The following is a 14,075-nucleotide window of genomic DNA, read 5'->3' as shown; positions in this document are numbered from 1 at the left end:
TACTCTTCTTATATTGTTCTTATTTTTTCTAGTTCTCAAAGAGACGATAACCAATACTGTACCATCATGAAAACCAACATAGCCAAGGTTTTAAATTCACTTAACAGGCTAAAATATAACCAAAATTAAAAAGAATTTAAGTAGGAATTGTTCATTTTTTAGCTGTTGAACAGGATGAGAAAAATAATCACGTCATTACTTTGATTTTGAAATAATGCCATTAAATTACAAGTTCTGACAACGTTTCAAGAGATAATCCAAATATAATTTGATGTAGACCACCAACTGACAGCCAATTTTGGATTATGCATCTTTAACTTCAGTTGGAATTCGAAAACTTCTAAAAGAGGTATTTTTGTCCCCAATTAAAGCAAAGAAAATTACACAATTATGTATCTGCTCAAGTCTTCATATCAACATTCACAAAAACACTGCTGAAATCATTCATACTTTCAAGCAAAACAAAATAAAAAAAAATCCTTTTATCTCATATTGGAAATGATAAGGGCAGTTTTAGCTCTCCTTCCTTTTACTTATAAAAAAAATCACAGTGAAAGGAGACATTAAAAGAAAACTTTTTTTAAAAAATATATTCTATAGGGCATATAGAATGTTAGTTGACAAGCCCATTAAAAAATTCCTCAACCCCGACTTTCAGCTTTAGCTCTATGCTGACTTTCTGGTAGGTTTATTATTACAAAGAACAGAACTCACATCTCAACAGACTATTGTTATAAAAGATATTAAAACTGAATTTTTAAAAAATTATGACATAAAACTATTTCTGACATCACATGCCAACAAATGAAGTCAAAACTCTGTCTTTAAAAGTCCTGGGAAGACAAAGAATATTTCATACACATCACACAACTTTCTTTCAGTAAAGTACTTTTAAAATTATGTAACCCATTCTAATGCAAATAATTAAGAACTACAAAAATTCTGCTGTAATCTTGCCAGACAGCATAAGAAACCATTAGTCATAATAGCACAGAGTTGTTTAAAATCATGGTACATATTATAGAGAAAACCTCAATACCGAAGTCCATAAATCATTCAGTAACTAACAAGAACACAGCTGTTCCAAGTTATATAAGGCAATAAAATAATGCTGCTCAAATGCGCTGCACTTAAAATTTTGTTACAAATAGCTTATAGAAATTTTAATAGAAAACGCAATTTAATATAAACATCTATAGAATGACGAGATTCTTTTAGGAATACATTGTACACTATTTGAAGTAGCTTTTCAGTTTTTAAACAATGTTTCATGCATTCATTCAACAAACATTTATTGAGGGCCTGTAATGGACCAGGCATTATTCTATGTGCTGGAAATTCATAAATAAATAAAACGGTTAAGAATTCTTTAAACTTACTAGGTTAAATTTAGAATTCTTTCATTGGCAGAGGAATTTTTATGATTTAGTAAATGTATGACACTCCACATATCATGATTCAATATTTTCTCTTGAGTCATAACGTAGTGTTGATAGTAAAACTGTACATGTTTAACTTTGGTATACTGTAAGCGGTCTTGGTACAACATGAAAAGTGATGCAGGAAATACAAACCACAATCGCTATCTAATTCAACAACTTTCTTTTCTAGAAAGTCAAATTTAATGACTGAGAGATCATCATAAATACGAAATGAAATATATGAGGATAAGTATCACTAGACTGGGTGTACATCTTTGGTGATATAAACACAGACTGCAATTGATGTCTTTGGTTAAAGTCTTGCACAACATACAGATTTCTGCTTGAAAGGCACATTAAAATTTTTAAAAAACAGAACATTCTATCTTGGCATTTAAAGGAAGTTCCACTCTGCATTCTTAAGGAAACAAATCAAAGAAATTTAACTCCTTGGTGTAATTTCTAAGTAAAACCAAAGCTGAATACTTTACCAAAAATGATAAAAGAAAATCATTTTACTCTCCATAAAAGTCTATACCATGGAGGGACATCAATTGCAGTTGGGTTTATTTTTGCTTGCATAGCCCCCCAAAAAGGCTGTCAGCACAAAACAAACCCTCCTTTATGTACAGACCTTCATAAGGTTCTATCTCCTTGACTCCATTGTCTAGGAAAAACAAAATAAAAACAAAACAAAAAAGGGAACCAAAGCACAGGGGTTAAAAACAACAGAAATTTCCAAAGACATAAAATGTATGTATCATCTATTAAAGAAAAGTTAAATGGTGATTTAAGTATATATACATAAATATATATATATATTTTTTTGGCAAAGCACATCCAGTTACTAAATAAAGGGACCATTTAAAAAAATGAGGTTAAAAATTATTATATTCTATCATCCATGCTTTTAGAGGTCCTTTATCTAAGGATTTATAGATGTTTGGGGAGTATGCTCATCTGTGTATAAATAAATAGTGCTTCTTATGCAAAAATTTGAAAGTATTAAAAATATCAGTACAACATGCATCTTTCTTTGTATATTCATGATTACCTTTTTTCTGGTACTCCAGTTTTGAGAAGGATCACCATTGTTGTGCATCAGCTAACCAGTCCTTTGCAGTGTGTGAAAATTGATTTGGCTAGTTACTAATAAACTTTATGTAACTATCAACAATTACATACACTTAGTTGTAGCAAAGAAATAGCATCCCACTGCTTATCTAAGAGCATTGTTTACTTTTAAAAATGCATTTATTCAAATTTTGAAAATGTGCAAAAGCAATAATAGGAGGTCATTTTCCCTCCAAATATTACAAATTTTAACTGCAAAATATATAATAATTATCAATATATTTATAACTATAACTACTAGCAAATGCGGCTAAGGCGTTCAATTAACAAAAGAAGAACACTAACACAGAAGTAGTAAAAAAAATATCTTGATTCACCTTAGCTTCCGTGTGTATTTCCTACATGACATAATTAGAAATAAAACTTACTTCTCTCCAATGTTCCCTTTGGCGGAAGTTGTGGAAGTTGTCGGCCCCTTCGTCCTGCCACTGGAGTACTTGACGGGCTGGTTTGGACAGACCCAGTACGAGGATGAGACCTACAAGATACACCATCGATGCTCATTTTCAGTAGGATGAATGAAGTCATTTGAATATATTTGGTTCATATGATAGTGTGCAAATGCAATTTTAAAACAGGTATAGCTGCTGATTAAAAGGTTAGGAAAGTAGGACAAAATATGGATATTTGAATGATTGTCGAAAGATGTTTCTACTTTTGTGTCATATGCATACACACACACAGATACATGCACATAAAATCCTACAGTAACGTCCATGGAATTGTTCATGTAAATTAGTATTCTATCCATACGAAAACAACAGGAGAGCTCTGCAGCTCAAAAAATGAGAGGTAATGTTTTACATTTCTTTCTACCAGATTTCAAATTCTCAACACTAACCTCCCTCCCTTGATGCAAGGAGATTTTTACTCAGGCTTATATTAGATATCCCTTTATTAGAAAATATCTCATGATACCAAAACTAAAACCCTGAACAATTCAGAATTCAACTAAAGATACTGGTTGACATGTGATCTTAGTATTGATAGAAAGAAACAAAAAGCTAGTTTTAGTTATTGTCAATACGATGATTATTCCAAAATTGATGTCTAATGGACACAAACAATTTCTCATTCTGTAGGAGAAGAACATGAGAGTTATGAGGTGCATTATGGGGGGATTTACCCAGGACTCCTGATCAATGAGAAATCACACAACAAATGTGGTCAGGACAGTTAAAAACAAATTACAATGGTAGCCACACACTATTATATCCGCTGAATATAAATAGTGTGCTTACACTGAAAAGGTTAGTATCGATCGTTACTAGTGATCAGCCAAGGATGAGAGAAGAGACCATTTAGCTGCTGGGAAAATAAATAGGTGTGCTGGTGGGGCAAAGGGGAGGTTAGTCTGATTGATTTATCTTTCACCTCGATAAGGCAGGTGAAGGAGGGGCAGATCTTCCAGTCATTAATGAAGGCATCGACCTCATGAGGTTTGTGTCAGGACGCTCAGTGGATCGGGAGCGGGTGGTGGTCCGCTCTAGGAGAGGCCGTTGTTCTGTTGATCTGGATCTGTGATATGGCTGTCTATCTGCTGCTTCACAATCCCTGAAACGTTAGTCAGAAAGCAGCTCAGTTGATCTTTAGTGCCCTTCTGCTATTTGGTTATGATGCATCAAATCGATTTTGAAAAAGGTCATTGTTTAAAATCATCGAATTTGTAAAAACATATTCTGAGCGGTTCTCACTACACTTCTTCAGCATTTCTAAGGAAACCACAATCTGCTTTTGGCAGCAAGTCCCAACGAAGAGAATAGGAGTTGCTCAGTTATTGTCAGTGACAAACGAAACTGCCGGCTTTCCAGAATGAATTCCCTACGTGGAACCGGTGACATATGTGGAGTAGTCTATTTCGAGGAATGCAATGGTTTTTCCTAACGTTCCCAAAAGAGTGAAGGAAACCCTATAAGCATTAATTCTAAAGACCCGAAGGCAGTTCGGGTTTTTCTCATTCTGTAGGCCATAAAAAGGCCTTTTGCACAAACACAATATATTGATGCACCCAAACATTCCAACAAAAGAATCAAAACGTTGTAAGAAAACACTGCAACCTTGCAGGCTGTAGCCATATTTCAACACACCGTCCACAAGAACAAGCACAGACAACTGGTTAATCTGCCAATCTCCGCCACCTATCTCAGGGCACTTCAGCAACGCCAACAGATAGCGCTCAGCAAAGTATTTCTCGGTTGAAATAGTAATGCTTCTGAAACAATGTGATCTTGACCACAAACAAGACCAATATCAAAACCTAATCCTTGTTGAAAGACATATACTTAAATTTCGGGAACCCATCATTACTGACTTTTGTATCCCTGGACCCTAGCATGCTTTGAACACCTAACACGTGATTGGTTAATGTTTTCTAACACGAGCCCCACTACCTGTGAGACATCCCTACGAACACTCATTTGGCTCGAGAACTCTAAGGTTAACACTTAGGCCATATTATACTTCAGATTAAACTGTGACCTACCATCTAGTTTTAACTACAGTAATGGAAATGCTTACATATTATGGACTGTAAAAACAAACAAGACTAATGTAAACAACTTTCCTACATGTAACTAATTGTATAGCACATAATTTTAGACCAGCAGGAATGAGATTAGATGACTTTAGGAGGTGAATGCTGGGTTTATTCTACAATATATCTTGTGATTCTCTTACACTTTAAATTCACAAGGTAATACATAAATCAAACCATTTAAAAAATATTTTAAAATGCATGTGCCATGATATGATTCATTTCCTAAGATTAATTTAGTATTTTTAATTTTTTTTATTTTGTTATGTTAGTCACCATACAATACAACATTAGTGTTTGATGTATTGTTCCATGAATCATTGTTTGCATATAACACCCAGTGTTCCATGTGATCTATGTTTTTATGTAAGTATATCTAGGATATGTCAAAAAAGCTGACATATAAAAAGTGTAAATACATACACAATATTCAATTACTTTCAAAGAGAGAAAAAAGCAACCTGATGTATAAAAATTCATAATTCTATTTTTTTTGTTTCTGAAAAACTATTTGAGAGAGAACACTTTTCTTTAAAAATAAATGTGCTAAATATTATTTTAAATGTTTTTGGTTGTACATATCTTTGCATAGTTTCATCACAGTCTATAAGCAGAAGCAAAGGAACACATATATATCTTAGATTCCTTAAAACCCATTTTTTTGGGGGACGCCTGGGTGGCTCAGTTGGTTGGACGACTGCCTTTGGCTCAGGTCATGATCTCGGAATCCCAGGATCGAGTCCCGCATCAGGCACCCAGCTCCATGGGGAGTCTGCTTCTCCCTCTGACTTTCTCCTCGCTCATGTTCTTTCTCACTGTCTCTCTCTCAAATAAATAAATTAAAAAAAAAAAACAACCATTTTTTTGGTAAATACCGATCTTTACCTTATTTTCAGATTTCCTATTATCTTAAGGTAATAATAAACTTTTCTTACTATATGACATGTACTGACAAAATTTTGTGGAATGTCTATGACTATCGCAGCAGAAAATCAGGCTAATCTTTCCTGTATTTATGCAAAATTTGATCTCTTCTGATTCCGTCAAGCAATTTTCCAAGTGAAAACTAAGATAATAGGATATACGCTTTTACTTCTTTGACACTATCTTTTAAATAATTGAAATACATGATTGTGACTGAAACCCAGAGAATTATTTCAAATTTGTTGCTATGTCCTTTAAAGGATACTGTCACTTATAAAGCCAACAAGTCACACTTTAGGAAATATCCTTAGAAAAATTTCTCCTTGGTGGAAAAGTTGTTTGAAGACTATGTCAATGTTTTAAATTTTGCTTGTATTTCTTTTCTCCATTTTCATAAGTAATATGAATTATATGATTTCCACAGTGTGAAAGAAAAACTGGTTAATAAGTGAAACACAGACACACACAAAAACCCAAAGTAGAAGGTAGCAATTTCCTAAAATGTCTACCATAGTTAAGGGGAATGAAAAGCTACCATATTTTAAACTTAGATCACACAACAGAAGACCAACACAGGCTCCCACTCCCACAATCGGGTAAGGATAAGCCTTATAAGGAAGAACCAAGACAATTACTAAGAAAATTGAAAGCAACAATGCCTAGGTCTTACCTATAATACCCAGTCTCAATGCAGGTTCTTTAAGGGAATGAGATATAAAACTTGACAACTTCCGCCTAAATTCTTAGTGAATTTTAGTTTTAAGAGAAGAACTTAAAAATATTTAATTTTGAATGGTAACCACTAAGAACTATGTATGGTAGCACAGGAACTATGCATTTACAAGGCATAAATTTCACTGTAAGTGAAATATAGCTTTCTCTGTAACTGCACTTAATTTACTTGATTTTAATTTATGCATTTTAAAACATTCTTCTAAAAAGGATGGCCATAAGTTTTACAAGATAGCCAAAGGTCAAGGCATATAAAAAAGGTTAGGAACCATCCACCTACAAAATTAAATCTTTCTTATTAGGTGAATAATCTTGCTGTCTTTTAAAAAGTGATATAGTATCTAGTAATTTACTGTCTTTCATAGTTTGATTTTTTAATAGTTTATATTTTGTAACATGTGTAAAATAGTTCAGATTTTTGCATGTATCATTTACCTGGATAAATACTGACCACTGCTCTGTACTATTTAGGGGCTCCTATTCCAAGGTTTGGAGAGGATCCTGTTTAATAGCCCATCCACAAACAGAGATAATTCATCCTGACTAATAACACTGTAACAAGGAACAGGATTGTAACAACTCAGCTTTATAAGCCAATAGTAGCATAGGCAAATTCCTAAGGATTCCTAAGGGAAAAATAATTTTATAATCATCTAGTGCAGCTGTCCATTTGAGTCATTTTCCCTTTCACTATAGTTGCTCTTGCAAAAGATTTTTTTAAGTTTCTAAGCATCTGGCACAGCTCTCTACTTATTTCACCACCTTTGCTATTTTCTTTTCCTATTCTCACTTATAGCACAAGGCAGAGATGTAATGGAACAGGGAAGAACAGGACACAGGGCCTTCTCTTCTATAACCACTTACATTAGACCATCTCAATGATTCAACTTCATAACAACAAAAGCTCAATGTAGAGCATCTCTGTATCTCTGCAGGTATGATAAAAGAACACTAGGAAAACTCAAAAAAAAAAAAAAAAGGAAAGGAAAGGAAAAAAAACAACCACCAGCACAATGCAAAATTTCAAAGTACTATGCAGATATCAGGGAAAGTTCTCCTAGAATGTGACTCAGAACTTACAGTCTGTGATTAATTAGGCTCATTTCATATTTAGATTGTAAAGATGCCATAAGTAAATATAATAGGTTTTCTTAAAAAAAATAAACTTTTAAAAAATGAAGCTATTTCAGAACTATTTTTTTCCTTTTGATAAAGAAATTATTTCTCTAATGCTGAAATCTTAAATTAAAAAATTTTTTTCAATGTATCTCTGAAGGACAACAAGTACTCTCTGGTTTGGAGCAAGAAATATCTTCCTTGTGTCCATACTGTATAATACAGTAAGCTGATTACCAGCAGAAGCAGTATGCTTTTGGTAAAATATATGGAATGTCTAGAGATTTTCTGAGAATTAACTGCATAACTGAAGAAATATATACAGGATAATATTTTAAAATTAGATATTTTAGAGCAACTAATAAAATATAGATACATATTTATATAACATAACAAATAATTTAAATTGCATGACTCAACTCTATAATTTTCATGTTCACCATAAACTGTATTGCACAAGTTTAACTTTTTAAAAACTCTAGTTTATATTTAGTATTGCTTCCAAATAAATAGATACTATGTATAAATAAGAACATTTTTGTTATTTTGGTGGAAATAGATTAATTTATCCTTAGTCCTGAGAGCATCTCTCTACAGAAATTTCTACTCATTTAAATGTAAATTCTGTATGTTAGTTAAAAGTAGTGACTTTATTCAAAAAAATAGCAGTGTCTAGTGTCAGCCACATTAACAATCTAAGATGTGAAAACAACAGTAATACATATAGTGAGGTGAGAAAGCAAGACACTTCTAAGGTAGGAATATTATTGTTACCCATAAGCCTATCTTATCACCAAAAGGAGATGTAAACTGTTCTCATTTCTAGAGAAGTAGTTTCTTAGAAATAGTCATTACAGGAGATAGCAAGAAGAAAATATACTATCTTAATTTCCTGAAGAAAATTAGGGACAAATGCAATACTGAAAAATAAAATATACTTTATTATTAAATATGCACACATAAAAACATAAAAGATGTAAATGTCTAGTGGATATTTTGAGTATTCTATTAAATATTTATAATATTCCTTATTATTTTTTATTTCAAAAAATAACAGAAAACCACAAATAAGTAGGATTATTTACTCAGCAGCAATTAACATACAGCAAATTAATATATCTTCAAAATATATTTTTTTAAAAATCCAGAGATAATTATCATTTATAAACCATAAAATTCTTACTTTAATAAATAGATCATTTTCATTCTCAGTGAATGTTGAAGTTTAATAACATTTGTCAACTGTAAGAAATTAATGTTGTTCCACCAAGGTATGGGACCCCTATGCTTTCCCTTCCTGGGTCCTCAAATTTTCCATAAAATAACACATTTTAAAGATGTATGTCTAAAGGACCAAATTATGCATTGTTACTGTAGTATATGTATAAATGTGATGAGGCTTGGTCCTCGCACTAGAATGCTATGTTCAACAGTTTAACTGATCAACTTTGAAAAATTCACGAACCTTCCTTTATTCTGGTAGCATTACATGGAGAGAGAAATGGGTAGAGTGTGATTACCTCATACACGTGGCTGCCAGATGCCCTTAGCTGCCACTTCATGTTACTCCCAATCATATAGTCAAAGGTGTTATAGTCAGAGGATTAATTCCCCCCAACACACACACACTCACACACACACAGAGACTAACAAAGCAAGAGGTATGCATGCAGCTTTTCAAATGTAAATACCACCTCAGTCACAATGAATGACGATGTCTAATAGTCAATAAAAAAATGACCGAAAATACCAAAAACAAGAAGAATGGGGCCCACGGTCAAGAGACAAACTCAAGAGATGACACAGATGTTGGAATGATTAGACAGGAAATTTCGAATAAGGTAACTGATATCTTAAAGTCTACATCAGAAAAGACGAACAACATGCATGGAAAGATGGAGTGGTTTTGGCAGATGATGGAAACCATCAAAAAGAGTCCAGTGGGAGACACATGGTAGAGAAGGGACACTGTGTGCTCTGGGTCCCAGGCCAGGGTGGATTGTGGGTGTGACGGAGGAGACTAGGGAGCAGCACTTGGGGGAGGCAATGAAGAACGGTTTAAATCCTGGGCATGGGTTCCTAAGGTCTCAATCTGGGCTGCTGTGAGATCCTGTCAGATGAGCATGCTGGGTAATACTTGTTCTAGCCCAGCAAGCAGCTGGGCTGGCCTCAGACCCCACTGCTACTCCTGTGGTATGCCTAGAATCAGATAACAGGAATATCATTCTCCAGAAACATGATGGTATCACAGTGGCTGTCCACAATAAGGCTTCTTGATGACTTATATCAAGTTCTCCAGCAGCCAGTCATCTAGGGACTTAATTCTACCTATGTTAATTATCTTATAAAGCTATTGAAGTTCCAGAAGTGAGGCCATTTGTTGCAAGTGCAGTAAGTACTTTTCTATTCATTTTAGAGTAAGTTCTTTTTACACTCTATGGAGCGACCTATCAAAATATTAGTAAGGTGGAGTCATATTTTGAAACAGCAGGTCCAGGTCATTTTGTATACAGAGTTTTGTTATGCTCAATAAATCACATTGGAGGAAGGAAAGAAGTCAGATGGAAATACTAGAAATACAGAAAGTAAAGTATGGCAAAACACTAATTAGAAAATTTTCCTGGATTCGGTTTATAGGGGTTGTAAGTGCCTAGTTAAGATGTTTAGATAGGGGGGCGCCTGGGTGGCTCAGTGGGTTAAAGCCTCTGCCTTCGGCTCAGGTCATGATCCCAGGGTCCTGGGATCAAGCCCCACATCAGGCTCTCTGCTCAGCAGGGAGCCTGCTTCCTCCTCTTCTCTCTGCCCGCCTCTTTGCCTACTTGTGATCTCTGTCTGCCAAATAAATAAATAAGATCTTAAAAAAAAAAAAAAGAAGTTTAGATAGAATTTAATTTTCAGTGAGAGTGATTTAAAGCTTCTGAACAAAGGGAATATATATGTGTGTGTGTGTGTGTGTGTGATTTTATTTATTTATTTGACAGAGAGAGACAGTGAGAGAGGGAATACAAACAGGGGGGTAGGGGAAGAGAAGCAGGCTTCCCGCTGAGCAGAGAGCCCAATGTGGGGCTCGATCCCAGGACTCTGGGATCATGATCTGGGCTGAAGGCAGAGGCTTAATGACTGAGCCACCCAGGGATCCCAGAAAGGTAATTTTTAAATAATGAATTAAGAAGCTGAATTAAGCAGTAGTGTATGAAATGAATTAGGGTAGGAACTTGTAGTAACAGGGGTGAAAACAGGGACGAAAGTATGGATGACAAAGTTTATAAAATCACGATGTACAAAATATGCAAATGCAGTATAGAGAATATACACAATATATGAAACTATACAAACAGAATGTTAGGGTTAGAAGGAATCACAGAAGTCATATAATCCAATCTTTGTCATTTTAGAAATAAGCAAACTAAGGGTCACAGAAACTTGGGACACATCACACAAGTAGATGTTTTCTCAGCTGGAATTCGAATCAAGCTTTCTCCAATTTAAAGCCAGTTCACGTCACTGAACCATAAATTCTTTGATAGCAGGGACTTTTTTTTCCCCCTCCTCTCAAACATGTTTGACATCATCATGTGAATTAAATGTAGAAATAAACAAACCAAAGAAAAAAACTTAAAATTCTCAGCCTCCAAAATGAAATGATGGCCTATTGGCAGAAATAAAAGGATTCTAGGGAGGAATGACAATAACTTCACATTTGAACTTGAATTTGTGAGGGGTGGAAAAATATTCTGTACTGACATCCATCAGAAAGGGAGATCTGGCCTTCAAAGGAGAGAGCTGCACTAGAAATATGGTTTGAGGAGTCATTTCAGTATTGGTTGTTGAGTCATTATTTCAATACTATTTACTGAATTCATATTATGGGCCAGGAAACACACCAGCTATTGGAAGTGTTGGTTAAAACCACAGAGATGATAAGATATGGATCAACACACAGTCAAAAATTTGAGGACATGAAGAAATAGAAAAGAAGAGGAGACAGAGAACAATCAAAAGGTAAAATGAGAATCAGGATAGTAATGCATTAGAGAAGCTAAAAAAAAACCTGATTAATAATGGCAGGTGCAAAGAGGCAACACAGATAAATATGTACAAAAGCCTTGGCAAATAATAACCATGGAGAAAATAACTTAAAATTAAGAGCTGGAGGCAGAGGTCAAACTGTAGAGGGTTTAAGCTTAGGAGCTGATGAAGGAGTGTTGGAAACATTCGTAAAAATACATACTCAAGAAACATGACTTAAAAAAGAGAGAATCGTTCTCAAAGTAGATTGAAGGTGTGGCAGAATAGAAGGAAGATATTATTTAGACTTAATCAGTAATTCAAGAAGAAGCAAAATCATGAAAATAGGAGAGACTGAAATGCAAGAGAAAAAAGAAATAGTGCAGAAAAATTCCAAAGGCATTAAGAGAGGTTATAGTCAGAAGCCCAAATAGAAGATGAGTTGTGATGAAAAAGAACATACTTGTAAGAGAGAAGACTGGTAACAACGCAAAGTTAAGACTAAAAGGAAGGTAGCTCAGGAGGTACAGTTACTGGGGTTTGATCACGTTTATTAAGCGCTCTCAGTGCTACTTGCCAGATAAGGCATCTATAAGCAAACAGGAATCTCCTTCTCCCTGTGACTCCACTAACTTTGTCAGAATCCTTTCTCTAACTGGGGGGATGTGGGGGGGGTTGTCTTAGTTATGGCCCCAAATACCCTGAGGTAAGACCATTCACTGCCTCTCTTCAAGCTCTACGGCATCCTTCATCATTACTTTAGACCCAGCTCAGACCCTTCCCAGAACCTTACTCAGTTCTAGCACCAAAGTAAGTCCCAGTTCTGGCACCAAAACAACTTATGATAAATCTAGGATATTTGAGGTCAATCACTTCTACTCAAGCATCTTATCCCTGTCATTCTTAGTTTTCAAGTACAGGGCAAGCTCACTTGCCTCTGATGTCACTTCTCTAAATTCTTCATCTTCTGTACTTTCTTCTATAAAGTTTTAATCTCCCCTGTTTCTGTGAGCTATATTTGCAAAAATCCTTTTCCATCATTAGCAAACTTCCTTGTGTCATCAAGGAATGATTTTGTTTGCAGAATGGTTTCTGTGTTTCCCTACCTTAAATAATATTTAGCTCAACCTTGCACACTCTGCTTCCAGGAAAGCTCATGTCAGCAGAAGCTGCTTATCCCTTCATACTTTATTGTCCTCAGACCCAGAAGTTGGCTTCCTAGAGACACTCTGGCCATTACTTTCCTACCACAATATAAATGTCCCTATTCTATGAAGCATTCAACTTAGCTCGAACATCCATTAAAAGTTCAGGTTGCTAGTATCTATCCAACTTGGGATCATTATCCCTTAGTCATTGATAATTTGGGGGAATTGGTTGTCAGCCATCTTCTTTTCCGTAATTCCTATGGTTATATTAGGAGATTTTAGTGCAAGTGCAGAAAACTCTTCAATAATCTTGAAACATCTTCACAACTTCAATGATCCTCACATTTTTCCTGAATTACTCCCAACCCCCAAATTATTATGGATCTTAGAATCCAGTGGAACTATTTAAATTCAGAAACACTAAACTCCAATATCTCAGACGAGATCGGGCACGTTCAGGGTGGTATGGCCGTAGACTAAACTCCAATATCTCAAATTCTGATTTTAATAATTAGTGCTGTCAGGTATCTCATAGTCTCACTCTCACTTTACTCGATCCTCATTTGATACTTTTTGTTTCTTGGTGTCCCCAATTCCTAACAGTATTATCACTCCCTTTGCCTGCCTTCCTTTTCCATCCTAGACTCCTATTGTTGATCATTGACCCACTCCCATATCAATACTCAGATTCCCTTCTAACCCAATCTTTCAAACATTCATCAGAACCCCAAAATTGGTTCAGTGCCATAATCGGATTTTTCTACATCTAGACAACTGGGTATAGTTGAAGCAAAACATAAATTCATTCAGGTTGACAAAGTCATGTTTTCCAACTTCTACTGTACTGGTATCACCAATAATCTTTACTTTTCCCACCAGTAATCTTGTCACTTTTTAACCAATGACCATTTTAAACTTCCTCATTTCCAATCAATCATGTTCAACCTTGGGCCTTCCCACTCAAGAATTTGTCTCAAAAACAATCACCATAATCTTGATGTATAACACCATAATCTTGAGGCTATCAAGCCTAATTATCTTCAATTTAACAACCTTTTT

General features: G+C 34.9%; 1 protein-coding gene across 45 annotated transcripts in view; it reads right to left on the bottom strand.

Annotated features, from left to right (window-relative positions):
• Positions 1–14,075, bottom strand: part of RIMS2 (regulating synaptic membrane exocytosis 2) — a 600,488-nt gene that overhangs the window by 197,508 nt on the left and 388,905 nt on the right. For 21 of the 45 annotated variants that reach the window (XM_059394976.1, XM_059394978.1, XM_059394979.1 and 18 more), the window contains 2 exons: positions 3,930–4,109; positions 2,924–3,033 (listed from right to left, as the gene is read on the bottom strand). In XM_059394976.1, the coding sequence (XP_059250959.1) occupies positions 2,924–3,033; positions 3,930–4,109 (290 nt within the window). Of the gene's footprint in view, positions 1–2,055; positions 2,089–2,923; positions 3,034–3,929; positions 4,110–14,075 lie in introns of all 45 variants that reach the window. The other 24 variants (XM_059394973.1, XM_059394974.1, XM_059394980.1 and 21 more) reach the window with 3 other exon arrangements.

The sequence above is a fragment of the Mustela nigripes genome, chromosome 3 (assembly GCF_022355385.1).
Source record: "Mustela nigripes isolate SB6536 chromosome 3, MUSNIG.SB6536, whole genome shotgun sequence".
Classification (NCBI taxonomy): domain Eukaryota; kingdom Metazoa; phylum Chordata; class Mammalia; order Carnivora; family Mustelidae; genus Mustela; species Mustela nigripes.
Note: the sequence above shows the minus strand (reverse complement) of the source record. Positions and strands in the feature narration are given on the sequence as shown.